General features: G+C 34.6%; 1 protein-coding gene across 2 annotated transcripts; it reads right to left on the minus strand.

The window, feature by feature from the left end:
• Positions 1-27,630, minus strand: LOC106881780 (speckle-type POZ protein). Of its 2 annotated transcripts, none has more exons than XM_014932287.3 (10): positions 27,602-27,630; positions 23,794-23,993; positions 17,006-17,127; positions 15,716-15,867; positions 15,182-15,309; positions 14,478-14,655; positions 14,111-14,166; positions 7,868-7,990; positions 2,479-2,621; positions 1-1,104 (listed from the first exon to the last, which is right to left on the minus strand). In XM_014932287.3, exons 2-10 carry the CDS (start codon positions 23,869-23,871, stop codon positions 960-962), a joined length of 1,125 nt encoding a protein of 374 aa, XP_014787773.1. In that variant the 5' UTR covers positions 23,872-23,993; positions 27,602-27,630; the 3' UTR covers positions 1-959. The 2 variants fall into 2 exon arrangements, with proteins under 2 accessions (XP_014787773.1, XP_014787781.1); XM_014932295.3 differs by having other exon boundaries at positions 27,040-27,630.
• Between the last annotated feature and the right edge of the window lie 30 nt (positions 27,631-27,660).

The following is a 27,660-nucleotide window of genomic DNA, read 5'->3' on the forward strand; positions in this document are numbered from 1 at the left end:
TATAGTACCACCAAGGAATGTTTATTCAATAATCAAAAATGAATTATGAAAACAATATGTTCCTTTCATAACATTCATTGAACTACTTACATAAATATCACTAGAATGCAATGGTTCTTCTATCATGCCAAACTTTTCCAACAAGGTTAGACATTTGCCGGTTAGCTTTCACAAGGAATCAGTACAGAAACTACTGAATAGGTGTAGCTTTGAAGTTAAGATGGAAAAGGCAGACATGAAGTGTTTTGGGGGGGATTTTTGTCTTTTTTTTTTGTTTTTTTTAACAGGTGTATGTACATTTGTACGTATGTGTATATCAGTCAGTCTGTGTTTCTCTATGTATTTATATATATTTTTTATTTTTTTTTTAATAAATAAATGACTTGGTGGAAACAACAGTCAATATAAACAGGACCTCCAACAGCCAGTAACTCTTGTAGAAATGTTAGAGTACTCGCTTCTGTAAAAATCAGAGATACCAATTCTACTCTTTGACTATCTGGTGCTTTAAAACGTTTCTAGGAGCAGAAACTTAGTGAGGCCATGAAAATGACAACTCACACTGGGTTGGTGAGGTTGACACATCTTTTTCCATATGATACTCCTCAGATTTTCATCCATTTTCACCATAAAACTGCGCTTTTATTCAAACTGTTACATCACAATCCTATTTTGTACTGCATGATATCCAATTTGACAAATTTTAAGATGAAATGCTGCAGACTTTTAAAAATAAGGCAGTTATTTTGATAAGACAGTGGTGGCCATGAAGTAGCAGCAAAAATATAAAATCATAAGATGACTTCATTTTGGAGACAGCAGTAATAAATGCTCAATAATTCTGAAGAAATTGTGATGAACAGGGAAAAAGATTTAGCAAACAATGGCTTCCATGAGGTCAAGAGTAAGTGTTGAAGTATAAACTGCAGGAAAGAGCAGGAGTCTAATGTAGCTGAATTTTACGACTGCTTCACTCTTTTACGTGGTGGACCCAATGGTGGTGACTGTTGACTTGCAAGTGCCCGAAAAGCATCTGCAATTAGATGTGGATGACTCTGTATGAGTGTCTTCCAGCCAGTTGTCTCCATGACATCTGTAGCATGGCTAAAAAAATAAACAAACATTTATGTATATATATTCAATGAAATACACACTGCTAAGTTCAATCAAATACATTAACCAATAAAAGACAAAATACATGAAACATAAACACAATGGTTAAAAAAAAAAACAGAACTATTTAAAGATAATTTTTATATTGCAGAAGTTTACATTTAACAGAGTCACACAACACCATTTCAAATATACTTAACTTTTCATCCACTTGTTACCTTACATCAGAAAAAGTACTGAAAAGAATATCAACACCATCAAGGTTATTAAATCCAAATATCATACTACCATAAATAACTTGAAGTTGTTTACACTTGTTTTCACACTGTCTGCAGACATGTCCTCTATAAGCACAGCTCTATGTTTGACCCTATTCAACGTTTTCTTCAGAATCTCTACCATTATTGTCATTAATTTAAAGGGTCTAATCATTGTCATCAGTCATAATTTAATATCCATCTTCCAGGCTGGCATGGGTTGGATTGATCCAGTAAAGAGACTTCTTTACTGATCAGTCGACCTGCTAAAAATAGCAGCCAAACTTACCTCAAACAACATTCTACCATCTTAATAAGAAAAGATACACTAGATAATGTAGTCCTCTATACATTTCGGCATAAAACAAATGAGATCATCATGACTTAAAAGCCTTTAGTTCATCTAAATCAAAGCTGCCCTGGACCACACACACCCAATGAGCTTCTTTCAGTTCTGTCTACCAAATTCACTCACAAAGCTTAGTAGGGTCATCTCCCAGGCTCTCATAGAAGGCACTTGCCCAAGTCACCACAGAGTCAGACTGAATCCATGGCCACATAGGGGAAGCAAATTTCTTACCATACAGCCATGCTTGTACCATCTAGAGATTATCAATTTAGATGTTTATGGTTCCTTTAATAAAGAGATACTGATAGTTTTAATCATTCATCTTCCAGAGTTTAATTTTCCATATTTTTAAGTCTATTCAGACATGGATAACATTTTTAAAAATATTATAGTATTTTAATATTTCCTCCACCCCATCAAAAAATCCTCATTACCTGCACTCACTTCAACTAACATACATGAAAATTTTTGTTTGGTACACATTTTAGGTCAATTTCTCAGTGAAAAAAGTAATCCTGATAACTGCACTGAGAATCTGAGTAGGAACAGAGAAATTTTCAGTGCATGTGACTGAAGTGAAAATACAGTTCAATTCTAACAATTGAAATAAGAATATCCTGAAAATGGTTATGAGAAAATGATTGTGTGTGCCATGTAAACAACAAAGTTAAAATCAAATTTCATTAATTTTAGAGACTACATTCACAAATACCAACAAATAATGAAAAATTTAGAAAATAATTTAAACTTCTTACACACCTATTTATAAAATCTATGGCATGTGTCTTGAGTTGGTCAGCACTGTGTAAATCTGCTAAGACTAGTATCTCACAGACACTATCAATGGTGAGGCTGGAACAAAGTGCTTCTTCACACATTACTTTCAATCGCTCAAGAGCATACTAGAAAGAAAAAGAAACAGAAAGCGTACTTCTGATGAGAAATTGTTAAAACATGAACATTAAAAATAAAGATTTTTAAAAAGTAGGTTCCAAATACCCAAGTAAACTGTTGGATATTTTTGTTAGACAATTACAGACAGGTGTCAGCTCAAAATAATTACCAAACCAGACATTCAGCTTTCATTTAAGCAATAATTTATGGACTATGACAGTTTCTACAATTATCTTCAATATTTAATACTTTAGTTTTATTATTAATCTAAATAGTGCTGGTTCTAAAATAGGTATTAAGAGTTGTTGACAGGAAGGGCAACCAGCTGTAAAATAAAACCTCAGGAAAACTATTTGACACATGTCAGCATGGAAAAGTAAACATAAAATGCTGATGTAGGGTGCCACTATAACTTTCTTTTGTTACAAGTCTCTATCATGAAATAGTACTTTTTCTTTGCTACCAAGTTAAAAAGGAAAAATCCCTTGACATATAAATAGCATCAGGAATTATAATTGAATGTGCTTGATGAGATCTACTTTTAAAAATTGAAAACTTAATAAAACACAGAATGTGGACAGTTAAAGTGTTCTAAAGTAATATTACACTAAGAAACAACCACACACTATGACAAAAGAGAGACATACTAAGAAAATGAGATACGGACCAAGATAGGAAATCTGGATGGCTACTGAGTATCTGGCATTCAATTTTCTTTTCTCAACAATATTTTGAATGTCAGCTTATTCTGTAATGTAGCTTTTATATTTGATAAATTTGATGGAGAACAAAGAAATGTCCTCTAAGTTTAACTGATTTAATATAATATAATTTTGTTAAATATCTTAAATTCTTGAATAAGTCTTTTGAAAAGTAATTACAGAGAGGAATGAAAGTTTCAGACTATGTAATACATTTTGAAAAGTTAAAACAATTGATTTATCAAATTGGCCCAAATAAGCTTTCAATATACTTACATAATGTGTTGCACTGAAATGCCAATAAAAAGAAAAGCTAAAATGACAGAGGATTATTGGGAAGAGGTATTAAATTATTGTGGAAATAAAATATGTTTAAATAAGATGTAAACAAAGAACAGACAACTCATGCAGATGTAAAACATTGGCTTTCAACACAAAAAGCCTGCAACATGTTCAAGATGCCTTGCAGAGTTGAACCTAAGATCTTATGGGCACAAAGCAAAATTTCTTAATCATTTGACCATACTGCACTTACATTTTGTGTGTGTGTGTGTGTGGGTGTGTGTAATTTCATTCAGGTGTTAACCCTCAGGGGTACATCTCATTTGATAGAAGGAATTATTTTGAACTATGAACTTTTAAATTTTGGTATCTTTATGAAAATGTCTGCTGAAGTACCAGTATATCTACATTTATTTTTTATAAAAGAATATTCTATGCACTTGAAAATTTGATTGAGAAATCATTAACCTACAACTTATTATTTTGCCCATAAATAAAAACGTGTTTTCTTTTTTGTATACTTTTCATTTTTTTTTTATTCATCATTCTTCTTGACCAGTGGTTCTCAACCAAGGTCCCATATAAGATTTTTAGGAGTCCATGCAACAAAATAAATTGGGGACCCACAATGGTATTTTAAGGACTCTTAAAATCATTTTGTTTTAGGTATATGTACTGGTATGCATTGCAAGAAAATGCTAGATTTCTTTCTCTAGCATTTTACATGGTTCAACCTACACAAGTTAATGCATGAAGAACACAATAGGAATTTTGAAAGAAGTATGTATAAAACTAGTTCTTAAACATCGAATGGCTATAGCTGTTCACCAGAATAAAGTAGCAATCAAAGTAGTCCAAAGTAAAAAATGGTTGAGAACCCTTGTTCTTGACCAATTAATTCAAACCAGAGTTTGCTTTGTTTAGCTTGTAATATGCAAGTGTAACCATGCCCAATTTGATACAGGTATAAATTATTGATAACTAGTAACTACAGCAAATAACTTTTATACATAATGCTGAAGAGTCAAATTTCAATAAAATCTCATGAATAGTTGCATATACTATTGCATAATATAAGTATTATTCATGAAATTGAATTCAAATAAAACAATTGTAAGATAATGTAATCGAAGGACCTCTTCACCTCATCCCCCTTGTTTATATATATATATGTGTGTGTGTGTGTGTGTATTTCTATTGCATGATACTTGGTGTGAAATTGTATATTGAAACAGATATTATATTTGGGAAGGATAGTTTTTTTTTTTTTTTTGTTATTTTTGCCAATAAACACATGCACTATTTATTTGATCTGCAGTGAAGACCAAATAAATAGGGCATGTGTTTATTGGCAAAAAAACAAAAAGGGAAATGACAATCCCCAAATATAACTATAATAGTTTGATTTAGCTCCACGTGACTTTCAGGAGTACGTAGGACATATCCCTCTCGGAGGAATACACACACTATATTAAATGGTTTCAGTCATTGGCCTGCAGTCGTGCTGAGACGCCACATAAAGTATACAATATTTTAGGAAGTTACCTCCCTTGAGTGATATGTGCTTGGCTGTTGGTAGGAAAGTGTATAGAGAAACAAAGACCTGTACATGTTTCATTGATTATGTGAAGGCGTTTGATTGTGTCAAGAACTCGAGATTGATGGGAAAGATCTAAGGAGGATTCGAAATTTGTATTGGGACCAGAAAGCAGCCATCAGAGTGCATGGAAAATTGGGCGAATGGATTGCCATTCAGAAAGGCGTCCAGCTGGGTTGTATTTTGTCACCTGATTTATTCAACCTGTATAGTGAGAAAGCTCTAAGCAAGATCAAGACAACTGCAGGGCTACAACTGGGGGAAAGGAATTATAACAATCTGAGGTATGCAGATGATACAGCTTTGTTTGCGGACACAGAAGAGCAGCTTCAGGGATTGATTAATATCATGACTGAGGAGAGTGGAAAGCTTAGATTGATTAACTGCCAGAAAACCTTCTCAGTGGTCTGTACCAAGAAAGCACAGGTACCCCACATGTCGCTTGACGGTGAATGGAACTGGGATAGAGCAGAGGGACAGTTTCTTATATCTAGGAAGTTGGATAACATTTGATGGAAAGTCAGATAAGGACATCAAGTGCAGAATTGGATTAGCAAAGAAGACTTTTGTGGATATGAGGAGCATTTTTTGTGCAAAGGGAATCGGAATGGAAGTCAAGAAAAGACTATTGGAAGTGTTACATCTGGTCAGTGCTAACATATGGATGGTGGAGACTGAGTTGATGGGAAGGAGAGCAAGAGGAAGGCAGAGAATGAACGTGCAGAGCGAGAAAGACCTGGGTGATGTTGCGAGAGACAGAAATAAATGGAGGAGGAACAAGCCATGATTCATCAACGGCGTGAATATGTCATGACACAAGAGAGGTGTCAGCATGTGAATATGGCTGAATTGTTATGCTTGCTTCATAACCACAAGGTTCTGGGTCGATCCATACTTAATTCAAAATGCATGTTTATTTGCATTCTGTGCTAGCAAAATGTTCATTTATCAAATCTTATATGCTGCTTTTTACACCATGCCAAACAGTTGAAAGTTAATTTGGTAGTTCACATTTTATTTGTAATATCCAAAGAAGGTATAATACCAAAGGTTGTTTTTCTGGCTATGAAATCAGGAAAACCTAGTAGGAATTATACTATTGACATTTCAAATTGTTCAAGAAAAAAAATCAGTGATTAAGTTCTACTTATTACCAGACAAACTATGCCCTTTCAGTCTCTCTCATAAGACACACTGTCAAGAGAATCAAAAATTGTCTAAGCAGGTATGTTAATAAAGAAAACAATAAACATGGAAAAAACAATAGCACAGCTCAGTGTTGTGCAATGACTGAACAGCATTTTTTTTTTTTTGAGCAATGCAGTCCAGAATATGCAGATGCACACTTTTAGATGTGTGAGAGAGATCTTTTTACATCCACTTTCCATGCTTGCATAGACTATATATTATGAAAGGATCTAATGGATCAGAGGATACATCTTGCATTTGGCATTTCTAAAGCTGGACATCCTTTATGCTGCCCACTTTACAGAGTTTCTTTTTTTCTTTTGCAGAACCAGTACTAACGAGTTCACTTTGTAAACTGCAAAACTTAATAGCCCCTTTGAAAGAGAAAGAGTGGACACTTTAAACAAGGTGATGAGAGGTTAAAGCATGATGCAGGGAGTCAAACAAATTTACTGTTTGTGGAAGAGATGGTTACTTTGTTCCTTACACTTTTAGACAATTTGTATAAAATTTAATACACTATCAAATAAGTTGAGATTTAATGGAATGTGTGTTGCAACAACTACTTTAGTGAATATGTAAGCTGCTTGTATTAAAGCAGCTTTTGGCATTAACTAATTTTCATTTGTGTCAGTATCTGGGTGATTAGATGTGTAAAAGAAATGGGTCTTGAAAATTTTTATTTTGAATACAGCTTATCAGAAGGGCATTGTTTGTGACAAGTGCGTGTGTACGTACACACATGCAATTATGTGTAAGTAGTCAGTCGATATTTTAAAGTTACAGAAAAACTGAGTCAGTTGGGACTGACAACCTATGATGCTCTGTCAGGGCTACATCTATGAAATACTTCAATGTGTGTAAAACACAGCTATCAATAACTGGAGTTTGATTAAAATCCTGAATCATTCAGTCAGATATGTAGTAGTAGTAGTATGAAGGCAAGCACTAATAACAGTTTGTGACTGTGTCCACCATTTGTTGGTGTTGTTTCCTATTCCTGATGGAGGTCACCTTTGCACCACTCACATGACATCCTTCCAACACATGGGATCTATTTGGTAGTTGTTACTGATGATGGTTTTACGAGGCCAAAGAACAAATCCTGCTTCAACCTCTTTTCCTTGTCTTTTGCAACACACAGAGGCTATTCTTTCACATGCCAGTCCCCAGACAGCATAACTCAAACAAACAAGAAGAATCAATTGCTTTTAACAATTTGAATTTCTATAAGCCAATTTGAATTTCTATAGCTTCTACATAATCACTTGACCTGCTAGGAATAGCAGCCAAATCTTTCTAAAATCATACTATGATATTTAAGAAATAAAAAGAAATATATTGGATAGTGTAGTCTCATGATAAACTATGTCTGAAATGATGAGAGCATTGTTATAGTCAGAATGCCATTGATCATGGGTCAATTGGACTAGAGTTGGCATGAAACTAAATATTCAAAATATGTATAAAACAAAAATAAACTTACTTTATCTGCTGCTGCTAAAAGATCATCTGCCATTTTCTCTAAGTTTGGTGCTTTACCAGTGTAAATAAAGCGTAACATTTCTCGCATTACTTCATGGTCTACATCTGTTATTTCCACACGGTTCTAAAACAGAATCAAAAGACATGGAATGTTTAGAGTAAACTGTCAAAAAAAAAAATCTTTCTCTCTCTTTCTTCAGTCTTATAGGGTCATATCTACAAAATAAACTACCTAACATGCTCTCCTTCATTTTAATTACTCTGGCTTCTTAAAATTTTTTTCATTAAGTAGCACCTCTGGCAAGTGTCTCCTGACCCTAGCCCAGCAAATCCTTTTGAATGAAGCTCATGGATAGAAACTGTGTGGAAGCCTCGCTCTCTCTCTGTATGTGCACATATGTGCATATATATACATATATATATATATATATATATATATACATGCACACAAACACACACACAATCCGTGTTTGTCCCCCACCACCCCTTGACAACTGGTGTTGGTTTGTTTACATTCCTATAAGCAATTTCATAAAGGAGTCAAAGTCAAATGCACCAGACTAGTGGAGGGTGATTGTTCAACTAAACCCTTCAAGGCAGTGCTCCTGTGACTGAAACAAGTTAAAATAAAGGAATATATGAACTCAAAAGACTTGTTAATCCAGTTTCATCTTCCTTGTACTTCCTCTCTAGAATTCTTATACCTCAATTCCCTATATTTTTTTAATTGACCTCAGTTCTACAACTGGAATAAGAGTACATCTTCATGCCCTTATTATTTCAGCATGTTTTAGCTACTAAACAAAAGCAAGCATGTAACACACCACCAGCATGTAATACTCATAAAAAAGCTTTGCTATTATTAAAAGAACCGTTCACCACCTTCTGAAATATAACACTTATGCATCTTATCAGTTGTGTTAAAACATACACTTCACTATGCACTTAACAAAACTGTTTTATTACTTGCTAGATTGTAATGATCAAAAACATTCACTACTTGCTATAACATTTAAGTACTTTTTGAACTTACATTTTTAGACTACTCTTTTACTTGCTTCAGTCATTTGACTGCGGCCATGCTAGAGCACCGCCTTTATAGTCGAGCAAATTAACCCCAGAGCTTATTCTTTGTAAGCCTAGTACTTATTCTATTGGTCTATTTTGCCGAACTGCTAAGTTATGGGGACGTAAACACACCAGCATCAGTTGTCAAGCGATGCTGGGGGGACAAACAGACACACAAACACACACATATATATATATATATATATATATATATATATATACGATGGGCTTCTTTCAGTTTCCATCTACTAAATCAATTCACAAGGCTTTGGTCGGCCCGAGGCTATAGTAGAAGACACTTGCCCAAGGTGCCACGCAGTGGGACTGAACCCAGGACCATGTGGTTGGTAAGCAAGCTACTTACCACACAGCCACTCCTGCACCTAATATTTCGAAACCATACCTTAGATTTTTCTCATTGACCCCTTTGAAAATGTAGACTACATTGAAAATTTGAATCATGAACCAAGTTAAATCATAGGTTGTAATAATTACAGCATTAAGAAGAAATGCTATATTTTAGACCAAATTGTTAGAAAACAACCATATTTTTGTTTTCCTTTCATTTCAAATACCAGCCAAATGTTTAAAACACATCAGTGTTTGAAAAGATTCTTAAATAAGAGGCTCTTAGACGGAAGAAAGCTAAAACCTCTGCAAAACATCTCATATGGCTTACATGATGAAATAATATGTAATTAATACAGGTACTGACAATAAGTAAATATGAAATGAGAAAAAATTTTTAATGAAATAGAATTAAATGAGCATTCATGAGCAAAAATAGCCAAGGGTTTACACTTTATGACCATATTTCTACTAAAATACACTGCATACAACATTCCACTAATTTTGAAGATATTCAAAAATTTTAAGGGATTTCAAGAAATAACTTTAAGCCAGTGTTTGGAACATAGCAAAAGGTTCTTCATAAAATTATTTTGAGAGATTTCAATTTAAATATTAATGAACACTTTAAACAAAAAGCTTTTTGTATCACAATACCAGACAATCTCATGCAGGTTGGTATCAAATGGATCAAATATGCAATTTAAAAATGATTAGATGTAATTAATGTACTTGATGGTATTGTCACAGCCAACAGAAACCAACCAATGATTAATGGTTGCAAAGAATGTAAAATGTTAACATTTATGTACAGCTCAGTTATGTTCACAGTCTTAATCGAATATTTTTCAAAAAGCAGTTAAATACAAAATGCTACCAGTGTCAACATGAAATTAACAATCAGTTGTGATGAGAAAAATGAAAGAGAAGTGAAAGCTAATGACAAGTTATAATTGATACCTAATAAGCAATCTATATTTGTTAGATATGTTGAAACAAAAAGTAATATGAGCAACTTATTTTTTGTTGCTAACGCTAAGTTAGTCTTGATCAAGCAAACCAAATCGAAGCATTCTAGTTCATCATTTTCATAGTTTAACATCCGTTTTCCATTCTAGCATGGGTTGGATGGTTTGACAAGGAACTGTCCAGACTCCAATTGTCTGTTGTGGCATTGTTTCTACAGCTGGATGCCCTTCCTAAGGCCAACGACTTTAGAGAGTATGTTGGGTTCATATATGTGGTTTGATCAATAAGCATCCAGACTGTTGCCATAATAACAAAGCTATGTAGTTGTGAGCCCTGTGCCGGTAGCACGTAAAAAGCACCATCCAAACGTGGCCAATGCCGAGTCAAAGACATCAACATCAGCAATATCAAAATCAAATCAAATGGAAATTGTAGCTGTGAGCCCTGTGCCGGTAGCACATAAAAAGCACCATCTGAACGTGGCTGATGCCAGTGCCGCTTTGACTGGCTTCCATGCCAGTGGCACGTAAAAGGCACCATCCGATTGTGGTCGATGCTAGCTCCTGTGGCCCCTTGTGCTGGTGGCATGCAAAAAGCACCCACTACACTCTTGGAGTGGTTGGTGTTAGGAAGGGCATCCAGCTGTAGAAACATCGCCAGATCAGATTGGGGCCTGGTGCAGCTTCCTGGTTTCCCAGACCCCAGTCAAACCGCCCAACCCATGTCAGCATGGAAAACGGATGTATGATGATGATGATGATGATGATGATGAAAGCATGCAGAATGAAGCCGCTTGGCACAGACTGACCTTGAACTCTGCTGTGCATGCATACTAAGTTTAAACTTTCTAGCTCATTTCCACTGTTTACAGCAATGTTTGGAAGGAACATTTGCAGTGTGTGATCGTAGCATTGACCATGACAGAGAAAGTTGAGCAGAGAATCTGCATCAAATTTTGCCAAAAGATTGGCGGTACCTACTCAGAGGCCTTCAAAAAGTTTCCATTGTTCTCAACACAATCAAGATCTTGTGCAACTGAAACCTGAGTGTCATTTTGGTCAGCTGAAAACAGTTTGGCACAAACTTGGCAGGCATGCATCTCGTACCCAAATCTTCAGTGATAATGGACTGAACTGAACCATAACTAACCTGCACATCCTCTGATAACTCACAGATGGTGATTTGACAATTTCCCCTCACAGTTGCATGCACATCTGCACTGTTTTTCTCAATTCTGCTGGTTGCAGGTCTCCCAGAACATTCATCAATATCAACATTTTTTCAGCCATCTTCGAAATGTCTGAACCACACACACTTGTGTGTGGCTCAAATACTCCTCTCCATATACTTTCTGCAACTTTGTGTAGGCCTCTGAGCAGGTATCGCCATTACAACTTTCGCTGTCATGGTCAAAACAATCACTACACAAGTTCCTTCCAAGCACTGATGTAAACAGCGAAAGTGAGCTAGAACGTTAAAACTTAGTGCACATGTACAGCAGAATCCAAGGTCAGTCTGTGCCAAGCAGCTTCACTTTAACTTCATTACTATGGCAACAGACTCGGATACTTATTGATTAGACCTAATATGCAGCGCCAGCATAAGTGCATTTTAGGTGGCACCAACATCTGGAAAGGACAAGCCTATGAGGTTTACAATTTTTCGGATGATACAATATGGTATGAGAGATTTGGCTATTTGTAGCAGATTGTATGACCAAGCAGAAGCTTCCTTGTTGACTAATATCTTTCCATACAAAAGAAATGTAGATAAAGGGTTCTCAAATGCAGTTAAATGTGTGGAGTTTATGTAGCAGTTGTGTGTATTATAATTCATGCATTAGAATAAGTCATAGGACAATAAAATCCAAAACTAAATGAAGAGAAAGAGCAACATTTGTGATGAGATGCATTTACTATATAACAATCTAAGACTATGAAGTAAACTGAGACAAACAAATTTGAGAAGAAAAAAATTTAAACATTTGACAAACTACAAAATCATCATCCGAGACGATGATGATTTTGTAGTTTGTCAAATGTGTAAATTTTTTAATAGTTTGGTGTGAGTGAATGGGGCTGTTTGTGACCTTCACAGGTCTTGGAGATCAGTGAGGCACATGCAGTCAACGTTCTTGAACCCTTGCAGGAAAGAAATGGGCAGGGAAAACAATCTAGAAGGCTGACAACCTCAAGACAATTGAGTGAGTAAAGTGGCCAGTCTGAGGAACAATATAAGTGATGAGAGGAGAAATGGGTAAGTCAAGTGGGTCTAAGTGAAGATGGCAGAAGATCAGCCAGCATTGAAGAACTGTAACCACTGCAGCAGAGATAGAAGTGGCACATCTCTAGGCCAGAGGTTGAAGTGTGCTAGTGAATGATTTCATCCATGAAATTGGTGGCCCTTTCTTTCGGACACAATCGAGGATATTTGTATGTAGAGTGTGTGATAAAAGGGAGATTTCATTGCTATTTCTTGAGCTTTGTATAGGAATACTAACTGTAAGAAGTATTTTCTAGTCCCAAAGATGAAGTGTAACTGTGATGTAGCTTTTGTAATGTTGAGGAAATGAGACTGCTAGTTATGGTGAATCCTAGCATTTGCAGAAATTTGAACATTCTAATTATGTGCTGTTCACGTTTAAGAGGAGAGGATGCAAGGTTTTTATTTTTTATATAAGTAGTATGTTATATATATATATATATATAGAGAGAGAGAGAGAGAGACACACACAAGTAATGATTAAGCTGTATATGTATGTACATAAGCATCATTTTTTTAACATGTTATCTGTGCAGGCATGGATTGTGTGTGTGTGTGTAGTGATTGTCTTGATGCTGCAGAAGGAAATAAGATTGAGATAATTATTTTGGATATCACTAGTCATGAAGATGAAGCTTGTATGCAAAAAAGGGCAGGAAGAAATGAAGGATGATATCACCTACATAGAAAAGAGTGTTGTTGAAGACAACAGGACACAAGCATTGATAGAAGGCATCAGGGAAAGTTCTATTAGACATGATATGATGGTATGATTTAACAGGCAGATTCTAATTCAAGAAATGAGAGAAAGATGGAGCTCATAAGCATGCAGTTTAACTCAATTTGTATGCCTGGCACTGTTGAAATGCATTGCTGATACCACATGCAGAAATATTGTGTTAAAAATTGTCAAGAGGAAGAACCCACTAGTGAGTAATCTTGGAGAATAAGTTTCCAGTAGATCTGATCTTACAAAAGTCATACTGGTGTCCAATGCAACAATAAATTTTGGAAACTAGGTAAGAGTTTACTTCTAATAGCTAAATCAAAACTAGAAACCCACTTTTAATTGAGCAATGAAATAGTCCTCGCAAAATCAGACAAATGTCTGCAATATTATTAATAAGTATTTGCAGTGATAGTAAATTTAATTTGTTTTTGCACAGTACTTGAAACTAATTGCATCAAAACAACAAAACTTGAAGTTGTAATTCAACGGATTGCAAATGAAGGGTATAAACCAATTAACACCTACTTTCCCCATGTTTGCATGGGGTAAATATACTATGCGTTAGAGAAATTATTCTTTTGACTACATACTGTACCTACCAATAGCCACTTGAACATGACAGGAGATTTTTGTTTGTTTTTATGTGAGGGATTTTCAGATGGGTAAGTAAACTGGAATTATCAGATCCAGATATCTTCTTCAGATACACACCACATTGACAGTAGAGATCTCAACTATGGCCACGTGATCAATAACAGGAGTGCTTTCACTTCACAACCATTGTTTTGGCAAATTAGGTATCAAAAATAATTTTAATATATAAATTTTATAAAGCATTTTATAAAAGATGTCTATTTTTTCATTTACCTGTTTTCTTTCTTCCATTTCATGCTCAAACATTGCATTAAATACAGGGGAGCGGGCTGAAAAAGAAACACATTAAATTTTTCATATTAGAACTGTTTCACACTATGTTGATGTATTCAAAAAGTAAACATAAGAATATGACATTTGACAAATGCAGAAAGGCTCAATTTAAAATGCTAAATCATTAAAGTACATCTTGCAGCATTAAAATTTCAAAATAATGTATCACAGCAAATGCAACAAAATGAAGCACCAAATTTGAGTAGAGTAAAATTTAATTGGCCCAATATGTGACAAGTAATTATTTAATCAACCCCAAAATGATGATAAAGTTCAACAGTAATAACTTCAGAAAAGTAATTCTTACCAGCTAAAATAGCTTTATGTGCTTGAAACTCTCGACCACCAACACATAACGTAACATCACTAAAAGAAGACCGTTCAAATAAACCACCTAAGTCATCACTCAGCCGACATTCAGGCACCTTAACAGGTGTACAATTACTTTGTCCAGAAACATTTACTGTATCCCCAACTACACTCACCTAAAAAGCAAACATTTATTTTAGTATTTTAAAAAGCAAAATACAAGTTAATAATTAACAAATAAAAGTGTAATTTTTAAAAATGAATTTGCTCTTTCTTACATTGCTAGCAATCAACCACATTTAGAAAAAAATTCATAATCTAACATATTTTATAACTCGAATGATGTCCGAGTACATATGTGCTCATGAATGATCATTATTATATAACACTAAACAAATTTTTTGGCATGTAAAAAAAAAATTTACACTAAAAATTCAATTTCTCTTTGACGTTTTCCTAATTTAAACTTAACTTAAAAAACTTTGCAGACAAAAACCAACAAACATTTAAATTCATAAATTAAGGCCAAGAAACTATTTAAAGAAAACTTGAACAGATTAGTAGGAAGGTGTTTGAAAGAAACTAATTTAAAACTGTACCGAAATAAAAATTTTAGACTGTCACTTCTATTAAACAATTAAAACTATGCTTGAACATTTTAATTGAAAATTAATTTTAACAAATTTATTTTCAAATAGTTACCTCACAAAATATTGTCAACTTGTCGTCAGGTAAAAGTCCATTGGCTTCATCCATTAAAAAATCTCGTCTAATGAATTTTTTAAATCCCCAATCTTTTCCCTGCACAAATCTATATGCCCTTTGGCTTTCTGCAATAACAAACAATAAAGCATTATAAATTTAGTGTTACAAAGTTAAAGCCACTGTTATGTGTATGTATCTTTTATTTTCATCCATAACGGTTTTTCAAAGACAGAACATAAATCTTTATAAATGTTGGAATATAAATGTGAAAGCTGAAATGTTCATCAAAGCAACTATCATTATCAGTTTTAAAGCAGCGAATGTCAATTGCAATATAAAAAAATACACAGACTATGGAGAAAATAGGTTAAATGTTCACCCCTAAGTAGTCAAGAGACAGAGAACAGTATAGTTCAAAAAAGTAGTAGCAAGAACAAAAATCATCAAATATTATGAGAAGTATGTTTAAAAATTCAAAACCAAGATAGCAAGCTTACAAACAGGTAATGTAAACAGAGGAAGACCACTTACCCATTGCTTTAGTTTCTTCTCGTTTGGCATTTAAAATAGAGAATTTAAATTTAGCCCTAACTTCACTTTTGTTGCAAGAAACTAATAATAAATATAAAGAAAGGTAATCTTTACTTTCTTCATCAAGTCCTTTAGGGTTGACCCGTAAACACCTGAAAAATATTGAAAATTATATTGTCAGTCAATTGAAGAAGGAATAATAGCAGCAACAGTTTAAAATCTTATAATTTCCTGTTGACTAAGAAATGAGTAAGCAGTTACAAACAAATGAAAACCTCTTGCTGGATCCTTAATGTAAAATACTGTCCAACAGTTTTAAGATCATCGTTCGTTCGTTTAACGTCCGCTTTCCATGCTAGCATGGGTTGGACGATTTGACTGAGGACTGGTGGACCAGGAGGCGACACCAGGCTCCAATCTGATTTGGCAGAGTTTCTACAGCTGGATGCCCTTCCTAACGCCAACCACTCCAAGAGTGTAGTGGGTGCTTTTACGTGCCACCGGCACGAGCGCCAGTCAGGCGGTACTGGCGACGGCCATGCTCGAAGTGGTGTATTTTACATGCCATCTGCACAGGAGCCAGTCACAAGTGCCAGAGAGGCGATGCTGGTAACGATCATTGGCCACGCTCAAAATGGTGTATTTAACGTGTCACCTGCACAGGGGCCAGTCCATCAGCACTGGCAACGATCTCGCTCGAATGTCTTTTCACGTGCCAGGAAGGCGATGTTGGTAACGATCACGCTGGTGCTATTTACATGCCATCGGCACGGAAATAGAGATGTTATTGACAAAAGCTCCAGGTTCAGATCAACTGCCCAGCAGCCTGAGCATGTGTCTTTAAATATAGCCCTGTGAATGGATTTGTTAAGTGGAAACTGAAAGAAGCTTGTCATGTGCATGTATGTGTGGCTGTTTCCTTGTCTTGATTGTGCAATAGTTGTAAATGAGTGTCCTCATCACACAAGCAATGTCATTCATTTCCAGTCTTCTGTGAAAACATGTCCATCTCTGAGAAATATTCCCTTGCTTGGAAACAGGTGAGGGTTGGCAGAAGGAAAAGCATCCAACCATGGAAAATCTGCCTGTGGTTGGTGTTAGGAAGGGCATCTGGCTATAAAAACCTTGCCAAAACAAACACAGTAACTTGGAGTAGTCTTCTACCTGGCCAGCTCCTGTCGACCATCCTACCCATGAATGCATGGAAAACAGACGTTAAACGATGATGATTGCCATTATTGAATGACAATTATATTACGAACCCATAAAAATGGTTTGAAATCAACATACCATTTCAATTTGTCATTAGCTCCCGCAGAAAAGGTTGAGCTTTTCAATACTTCACCCATTTCTTCTCGACAAAAACTAAAATTATTTATGGTCCAAATGTAGGAAAACTTTACTACTTTCACCTGTAAAGAATTTAAAAAAAAAAAAGAAAACATATTTAGAAAGTTAGATTTTAATATTTCTTCAAATAAAACAATACAAACAAGACTATAAAATGATCAATGTATTGACAAAGAACATACTAGTAATAATCTCTAACATTTTTGATTAACATACAATACAAAGGGGACCTGTTTCATAAACATAACATCCTCTACCACTACAAAAAAAAAAAGCAAAAAAAAACGAGGTTGTTTAGTACCTGGGTTAGCATTGATCCAGAAAACATATTGGCTTAAAATGTCATCTAGTTCAATTCTACCACCTGGACTTTGGCTACCTTTAATAGAGTGTGCGCTGTTGCGAGCATTTAAACCTAGTTTCCAATGCAAGGATAACTTCCTTTCACCAGTCTTAGAAATGATGAAAACAGTCATGAATACTGCCCTTCTTTTTCTGACTAACTCATATAAAAAAATAAAGAAACTACTCCAGACATGATGTCCCTAAGCTTTTTTCAGATATAGTATATCTAGAAGTGTATTAATCTAATGTTGCCTTTCTTCTATTAAGGTAGGTTGTAATTTAACGGAAATTTACTTATTTCTAGCAGGATGAGCAACCATGTAAAAGCTTACTTCATAGGTTCAAAGGGTTGGTAAACAAAGAGTATAGATAGCTGAGAGGGGTACAATCTTAAATGGATTTGACAAAGGCTAGTAGTAGTAATACTGAAAATTCATTTAATTCTAAGAACATTTTCAATACTAATTAAGCATAATTAATATTGCTTAGATGTTGAAGTCATTATGGTCTTACATTGATAAAATTAAAATGACTAGCTACATCAGCCATACTGAAAAAAAGATATCTACACAATGCAGTTTGTAGAACTCATTTCTACTTTCACTGAATTTTAAAGGCATAAAGTGCTACATTATATGCATGTCTAAGAGAATTTAGTACTGGAGTGGTTTGTATTAGAACCTGAAACTATAGATGCTAAATTTCTAGTATAACAATGCAAAAGGAAAGTGTTGCTGTCATCATCATCATCATCATCATCATCGTTTAACGTCCGCTTTCCATGCTAGCATGGGTTGGACGATTTGACTGAGGACTGGTGAAACCGGATGGCAACACCAGGCTCCAGTCTGATTTGGCAGAGTTTCTACAGCTGGATGCCCTTCCTAACGCCAACCACTCAGAGAGTGTAGTGGGTGCTTTTACGTGTCACCCGCACGAAAACGGCCACGCTCGAAATGGTGTCTTTTATGTGCCACCCGCGCAAGCCAGTCCAGGGGCACTGGCAACGATCTCGCTCGAAAATCCTACAGGAGCCAGTCAGGCGGTACTGGCATCGGCCACGCTCAAAATGGTGCATCTCATGTGCCACCCGCACAAGAACCAGTCCAGGGGCACTGGCAACGATCTTACTTGGCTTGCCGGGTCTTCTCACGCACAGCCCATTTCCAAAGGTCTCGGTCCGTAGTCATCGCCTCGGTGAGGCCCAATGTACGAAGGTCTTGCCTCACCACCTCAGCCCAGGTCTTCCTGGGCCTACCTCTTCCACGGGTTCCCTCAACTGTTAGGGTGTGGCACTTTTTCACGTAGCTATCCTCCTCCATTCTCACCACATGTCCATACCAGCGCAATCGTCTCTCTTGCACGCCACAACTGATGCTTCTAATGTTCAGCTTTTCTCTCAAGATACTTACACTCTGACGGGTATTCACATTGACATTACACATCCAACGGAGCATACTGGCTTCATTCCTTGCGAGCTTACGTATGTCCTCAGCAGTTACAGCCCATGTTTCACTGCCATGTAGCATGGTTGTTCGTACGCATGCATCATACAGTCTGCCTTTTACTGAGTGAGAGTCCCTTTGTCGCCAGCAGGGGTAAGAGCTCTCTAAACTTTGCCCAGGCTATTCTTATTCTAGCAGCTACACTTTCAGCGCACCCACCCCCACTACTAACTTGGTCGCCCAGATAGCGGAAGCTATCGACTACCTCTAGTTTTTCACCCTGGAATGAGATAGAAGTTGTTTCCTGTTTGTTTGCAGTCTTTATTGCACCTGAACATCTGCCACAAACAAAAACTAACTTGCTAGTTAACCTGCCTTTGATGTTGCTGCACCTCTTATGTGTCCATAGCTTGCACCGGGTACATCTTATAGAGTTACTACCTACTCCTTTTCTACATACTGAGCAGGGCCATCTACCTGAAGGGGTTTGTGTTTTATCTACCTTCCTACTTATTAGGATTTTGGTTTTAGCTAGGTTGACTCTAAGGCCCTTCAATTCTAGACCTTGCTTCCACACCTGAAACTTCTCTAGTTCTGTCATAAACATCATATTTCACGAAGTAGTTAAATTTATCACTGACTGTGACAATAATAAGAATGAAATAAATTGCTTGAAAGAACATCCACATTAAACAAGTGAACAGGGTTTTTCTGAGACATCAGCTTATCACTTGCGATTACAGCTAACTGAATCCCTAGATCAATTTCTTTAAGCCTTCAAACTTATGGCTAAAGAATTTAACTTTAAGGTAATATCACAAGAACTATTTTTAAAAAAACCTCAATAATGAAGGCTATTATTTCTGGAACAAGACTCAAAACTTTTCAAGAACCAATGTTAATTTGAAAACAACGGTTTCCCAAACCATAGTCTAGAACTTAGCACTAATGAATGTCAATGTTCACAATTAAAATATCTTTGTGAACACACTACTGATACAGAGAAGGTCACTTAACAGGAACCTGTTTCAGTTATATTTTTCTGTTCTTCTTGGATATATAGGAATGACCACAGAAAATCGCCATCTAAAAATGCCATATGGGAGGCCTCATTTTCTCTAGTTTTCAATTAAATTAAACACTTAGGAGTGGTTGGCATTAGGAAGGGCACCCAACTGTAGAACCAAGCCAAATTACACTGGAACCTGGTACAGGCTTACCTGTTCCAGTCAAACCATGTAACCAATGCCAGCATGGAAAGCAGATGCTAAATGATGATGATGACTTGGATAAAATGCTGAAAGCTTGTACAAAATGCTATCATTATTAGTTAAGTCAAGTCTGTCCAAACTTTTAATACTGTTACACGGTTTCATGTCTCAACATTGTGTAGTATTTCAATAAGCTCTCAGTGGTTCTCAAAGTGGGGAGTATTGCCCCACTGGAGGCAGTGGAAAATTCCAAAGGGGCAATAATGGGGTAATGATTCATGTAAAAATAACAAAATAATGGGTTCATTAGGTTAAGTTTTATTTGTGATATACAGTTGCTTTGAATTTGCTTCAAAAATAGGTCTACATTTGTGATGGTTACTTGGGCTAGAAATGTAGCCTGGGTGCTAAGGGGGCAGCAGCACCAAAAAGTTTGGGAACCACTGCTCTAAACACAAAACTATGTACCCTGTGGATGACTGTAAACTTATGAAGCAAGAAATAAATGACCAACTCAAAGAAAGCATCATAGAACTCGGTCACTCACTGTGAAGAGTTCAGGTTGTAATAACAAAAATAAAATTACAAACAAAACCTTGTCAGTGACTTCTGTAGCACAACATTCATATTTGAGCAAAGTCAATATGAAAGATGCCTACAATCAGCTGTAACTAGCAATTAAAAATCTTTTCTATGTTGATTTTCAAGCCTTGAGACAACTGTATTGGTATACAAATTTTTCATTTGGTTCTACAAACACTGATACATTTTCAATGAATGATTATACATGTACCAACAGACTTAATACATTAAATGATGAGTCAAATTACCTCAATGAATCTTATGACTCTTCTTACCCATAATTAGACAACATTATTATATGCACTAACTCTTTAGAAAGCTCACAAAAGAAATATAAGCATATATCAAAAAATATATTTTTGACCAAACAAGCTTGAAATGCTTTGGTTATTGCATTGAAGACCACAGAATAACTCCTGTTCACAATAAGCTGTTTCATTAAAATTCCTACTTCTGAAGAGGAATTTGAAAAAAAAAAATTGTTGAATTGCTAGATTTATTACAACATATGGGTCACAATTTTTAAATCAAGACCATTAATGAAATGTACCACTTTCTAAATTTTCCAAGAAGCTGCTACTACCTTCAAAAATATCAAAGTTGAACAAAATGCTTGCTTTCCTGCCATCAACAAGTTCATCCCTTTTACAACCAATTTCAATTAACCCTAACCCTTTTCATTTGTACCCTTCCCAAGATTGAATTTTTGTAGCCCCTTATTCAGAAAGAAGCTTTTATAATTGATGAGGGCTTATAAAAATGTTAGTACTACCTCCTATGAAGATACTTCATTCTGAATACAGATCAACAAAATATCCAATTTATTTGATATATCCCATAAGTGTAAAATAAATAAAATATTATGCTGGAGAATAAGAACTTTCAAGTAGTTTTGACATTTTTGATTTATGTGGGGAAAGTGTGTGCATTCTGATGTCTGTGCAATCAGACTGTAAACTTTCAACAAATTCATGATAGATTACGTCACCCAACTATAAGAAAACTTTTTGCATAATGTAAAGTAAAGGTAAAAAAAATCTTCCTTAGATTTTTTCAAATTCAACTGAGGACATATGTGAATTCTATTGTGGCAACTAAAATATGCTCTGGACTAAAATCTAAGTTTTATAAACTTACAGATTAACACCTAATAAAGGCTACTCAGTCTATGGATTGCATTTCACTGGATTTTATGGGACCTAAACAGCTGGTACTTGTTGGCAACCGTTAATTATTCACATAGCCCCTTTGTATTTACTTGTATAGATATCACCCCTCGAACTAGTGTTTGATGTCTGAAAGAGCTACTTTCTCCAGCTGGAAATCTCAGCACTGACCGCAATGATAAAGAAGTTCAATTCATATCAATGAAAGAGAAATTTCCTAAATGACCACGGAATTGTACAAACTAGAACTACAGGTAATGGCCAATGTGAGAGAATCAATACGACAATATGGAAGTCAGTACTGGGAATAGTAAAATCAAGGTATCTTCTAGAATCTAATTAAGAAGGCTTTCTTGGAATGCATCATTCTACTCAATCTCTCCTTTCACTGTCTGTCAATGAGAATCCCCACAATCATTTTTTCCTTCTCTTTAGACATTCTCCAGTAATTATTCTCAACTTCCTTGGATAATTTATACTGTTTTGAACTTGCAACAAAATGTGTGCACATGCAAATGTGATCATTCAATAGAACCACTTGAAATGTAAGGACAAGTTTGCTTTTCTTCAGATTACTAACAGAGCAGTAGACATTCTATTGTGATTCGTCATGATATCCAAAATCTCCAGAGAAAACAGTTGAACTGGAGCTTGACTGACTTGATCCTAATCTCAATAATACTCCCAACTGACATTTTTCATTCCATTATAATACTCTTTATCAGAGGGAGATTCTTTCAGTGGCAGAAGTGAAATTATTTTCCCATGGCCTATTACTACAATTCATGAACATTGCCATTCAAAGTGAACAATCAAGCTGCTGGAATGATTTAATCTGCAACTTATTTTGTAATTCTCATAGTTTGTTTTTTTTCTGAAAAAGACACAGAATATGATTCTGTGTTATGTGATTGAAAGCTGTTTCTCTTACCAGAAGTTGCACTGTATCATTAGTTGTTAAATGGTGTCTTTAGTGTAGAATAAAGACCTTACTGTTACTTCTTACAAAGCTAACAGTTTCTCTTTTCATGCTATATCTAATTAGAACCAAACTATTTTTTTACTAACTTCTATCATTGGACAGTGATCATGTTAGGGAACTGACTTCGAAATATTTAGTAACTTATATTAAACCCTGTATTTTGTCCAGAGTTTACTGATTTGTGAAGAATGCAAAGCAAGTCAACCTTTTCAAAAATGGATTAAACTAAATACTGTGGGTATTTTTCTTCAACACACTAATTTGTACATTCCATGTCTATCTGGCACAGTTCTGCATGCTTTTTGTGAATCAAATGTCATTCAAAAATCTTTTGTTAGCTCAATCATGTAGTAGAAGAATATGTCCAAAGTTCTGTGCAGTATAACAGCCAGAACCATGTAAATGCTAAATGAATTCTTTAATTATATACAACCTGCCTGTGCCAAAATCCAATCATTTCTTTTGAATCATGACATTCAATCAAAACCATAATGCTTACCAAATATTTTTCTGTGTTTGATGCTTATAAAAGCCTATCATTCTGTTACATTTTCAAATACTTTTATGGGTGATCTAAGTTCAAGAAACCGGATTTATAAAAGAAAATATCCAATTAATTTTTTATATTTATTGCAACTCTCTAAACTCTGTAGCTTTATATCCTGTTTTGGAGAACAAATGACCAGTCCCTTCATTTACTTGAAGTGTAATTACAGTGATAGACACAGATTAGGTCTTCATGTTAACTGAGCCACCTGCTTTAACTATAGTAAAATATATCCAATTTATTATGATTAAAACAGTTCTAGCATGAGCCCTTTAATATAAGCTATATTATATAGCAATGAAAAGCAAAATGGATACATATAAGCTATTAAAGTGATTAATAAAAATAACATAACTGTATTCTATTTCATCTCTTACTTTCTAATACCATAAACTTCTTTCTTAAATAGCGAAATTGTATGTGTCTGTGAACAAAGGGAATGAGAGGTACCTGTGTATAACACCAATTTTCTGCCACAGGGCATGACATCTCCGGTGGTGGAGGTGTCGGCACCCGGGAGACTGCCATCCTGGTGTGGTCACTGGCAGTAGGATCTTGGTCCAGTGCTTGTGATGATGGCGGGGACGACAGCTTGAGAGATTGGTAGGAAACCACACAGAAATTAAATCAATATGTCCGCTAATTTTGAACTGAAAATACAAAAGAAACACTTCATAGCTCTTGGAAAATAATGGGAAAATGGAATAACACTATTGTTAGTTACCATTTAACTTAAGTACCAAAGCTTCTGCAACAATTTTTAGTATATTGAAAAATCATTATTTAGGACTGGAAAATTGGCACTTGAAGGTAGAGATATGGTGTCTAGTAATCACCAGTAACTGAATTTTTAAAAATTCGATATAATTTAATTAACTGATTAATTCATAGTTTTTTTTCTAAAGCTTTGATATTGCCATATATTCATTTGTGTCAAAAATATGAAAAAATCATTTTCAGGAGCTAAATTCTAAGAAAAATTCTAAATAAAATTTCATCTACTATAGTTAAGGAAATTAAAAATCACTTTGAAAAATGTAAATTGCTGTATTGTTTATAGTAAAGAATGCTGTAGTTTTACAATGAGAATAAAATTTAGCATTTCCGTTTATATATACCAAATACAAAGAATGAGAAATTTCCTAAAACAATTTTTAAAAAACCAAATCTTTGATGATTTAATATCTACAGAATTTTGTTAATGCAAACAAAACTACGAGTGAATAAAATTAACGCTAGTCACAGATTCAAATAGATGCTATATGAAGATATATTTAATAATAGGAATCTAAGACCCATTTACAAAAGTCGCATCAAACAAAACGATAAAGCAGTAAGTGGGGCCCAAAATGAACTAAATAAAATATATAAAGCTAGTTAATAAAGGTAACCGATTTCAGATGAGTTATGATGATTCATTCTATGCTGTTTCAATTCTGATGAGGGGAGGGGGAACCGAGCCATTCAGAAACTAGATGTAAATAGGATTGGAAAAAGTTTCCTATCTCGTGTTCAGATGAGAGTACGGTTCTGTTGTAATCAACAGAACATTTAACAAAGATTCCAAGTTGACTCTGTTTTCTTCGTTAATGTAATCATGAACCTTTAATGGAATAACTGCAGAAGAAATGTTTTAGAATTACTAATTGCAAAACAAGTTGATCAATATTGCAAAACGACACACTAGAAAAATATATAGACGTTAATAAAGTGCTCAGTTAATATGTACATGTCCAAAAGTTACAGAAAATTGGTTATGTTGAATGAAGCAAAGGAATTTAAAAGCTCGATACACAGCAAATAATGAATGACCAAAGTATCAATAGTAAAGGAGGGAGTCCAGTACAGTACCTGCATTGCAACAATTCCCCAAACTAATAAAATGAGAGTTAATACAACAAAACTAAGTTAACTCCGTGTTTTTGAATGAACCTTCATTCAGATACGAACAAAGAAATAAGCTGAATAGCTCGATAGATTTCTTCTAGTCTGTATTTTAGCACTACCTCGGAATTAAGTTAGCTTCATTCCATATAATTAATTCTTACTCTCTCCTTCATTGATTAATCCAATCTAATTCGATGTACATGGGAAATGAACAAATAGGTGATTGAATCCATGTTAAAATGTTTCATCGAAAAGATTTAGCCCAATTTAAAAACTTTATAAACAGAAATACATGTTAAAACCTGAAATATCTCTTTCTATGGAGTATTATCTTAAAGGGTTTTACTAAGCAATGAAATACTTTAAAAGTATAGTTTATACACATACTCGTACACAAAATTAATCTCAGATCGTTGGTGATATTCAAGGGTTAAATGTTTCGATACCGTTGAGAAGACAGCAAAAAAAGACTAAACACTTGCACCGAGGAAATTAAAATGAATAAACCAATATGTTTGGATAGGTAAAAGATAACTTAGTAAAGAATGATAATAACGTTGACCGAAGATCTATACGGTTTTTAAATCAGAATAATCTAACACCAAATTAATGATAAATTGCACATAAATATGTAGATACAGAAAGGGGGGAAAAAAAGGAAACATCTGTTAAATAACCTAATTATGTTTCTCTGAAGATACAGCTTGCTAGTGGATCCCCACAGAAAAGAGACTCGATATTCAGAAGCTTGAGTCGACTGACCAAGTAAAACTATAGAGTCAATGCGATAGCTACAATAAAAAGGATTTATAACCAGTGAATAAATCAATGGTATTTATGGGTGCCTTGAAAAATTAGAGTGCGCCTGAGTGATCACATATAAAACTCTGTGTGTGTGTGTGTGTATATATATATATATATATATATATATATATATAAGGAAAGCGATAAAGAGAGGAATTACTGGAAGTCCCCTTGCTTCAAGCCACTACACTAGATGCCGAGAATTCATTTTTGTCTACCACAGACTAAATTTCATTCATTTAACAATGAACCGCATATCTTTTCAGTTATCAAATATACCAAATCACTCACTAAGTTATGACTAAACCAAAAGTAAATTCTGGAAATGTGCCACAAAATAAGCCTATAAATTAATAAAACAATTTTGTGTTTCTTAACGAGTGAGAAAATTAAGTGATGAGTGAAAAAGCCTTTTTTTTTTTCCTTTTGTACGTAAAAGTCTTCTCGGAAAGATGTTGAGTGAAAAGAGATTGACTTCTTAGTGAAATAGCGTTTTCTGGGGAACATCAAGTTTATTACTATAAGCTTTAAAATTAGATAAATCGTTTTATTAACAATTGAAATTAGTCAAGAAATATTTCCTCAAGACCCACCATAAATAGTTTAAAAAAAGAAGAGAAAACAAACTGAATACCGAATAATAATAATAATAATAATAATAATAGTTATTTCAAACGTATATTAAAGAGATATCTAAACTACAAGGCTGTAATTTTCTACTCGTAGATGACAATTAGTAAATGTGAATATGGAAAAAAAAAAAAAAAAGAGATATATAACTCAATTAATATGGCGCAAAATACAATACGATTAACCTAAACATAAATTGCAAAAAGGATTATTTTTAAAAAATCATTAAATACCATTCTAAAATATGCCGTATAGGCGTAATAGGTACTGCATCAGAGATAAAAACATCAACAAACATTAACATATTAGAATGTGGCTATAAGGTGTATACGCAAACGCGTATGGGTAACACATATATATAAATATAATACGTACCTATATATACAAGCACACACACACACACGTGTGTGTGTGTGTTACAGCGTGGTACAGTATTAAACTCAGCTGGAGCAAACCAACAACATATATGTTATATACAACGATATGTGAGTGTATTATAATCTACACAAGGCATAAAAAAGGCAAATAGAAAGCAGGAAAGACGATAGATACACTAAGTAGAGAAGGAAATTAGAGTGAAAAGAGTTAATGTAACTTCTACGCCTTTCAGATTAAAGAAAAAAATGGATAAATATTTTGTAATTATTAATTATAAATAATATTTCATACATGATACTAACATACAATCAAAGTGAATTGTCTTTCACAGTAATTTGGATGGACACACACACGTAATATATACAGATTTCTAACACAGAAAGGCGAAAACAAAAGAGAAAAAAAAATCTCCAAGAAATATCTTTAAAATATAAATCGAAATTAAATTTTAACAGAGAGATAATGAACAACAAAATATAAATTTCGAAAATTGAAAGCTTAAGGAAATGATATATTCTCGGCATTAAATCCGTCTTGGCATAAAAGAAAAAATTCTAACCTGTTCGGAACACTGGCGTCCATTAATTTAACTAGTAACTATGCGCATGCGTGATTTAG

Source organism: Octopus bimaculoides, chromosome 4 (genome assembly GCF_046866305.1).
Source record: "Octopus bimaculoides isolate indiv1 chromosome 4, ASM4686630v1, whole genome shotgun sequence".
Classification (NCBI taxonomy): domain Eukaryota; kingdom Metazoa; phylum Mollusca; class Cephalopoda; order Octopoda; family Octopodidae; genus Octopus; species Octopus bimaculoides.

Coding starts and splice junctions, on each gene's coding strand:
- LOC106881780 (XM_014932287.3), bottom strand. CDS start 23,871: ATGGCAGTCTCCCGGGTGCCGACACCTCCACCACCGGAGATGTCATGC. Junction 17,128..23,793: donor AAAATTGGTGTTATACACAG/GTACCTCTCATT, acceptor AATTCTTTACAG/GTGAAAGTAGTAAAGTTTTC. Junction 7,991..14,110: donor AAATGGAAGAAAGAAAACAG/GTAAATGAAAAA, acceptor ATTCTGTTTTAG/AACCGTGTGGAAATAACAGA.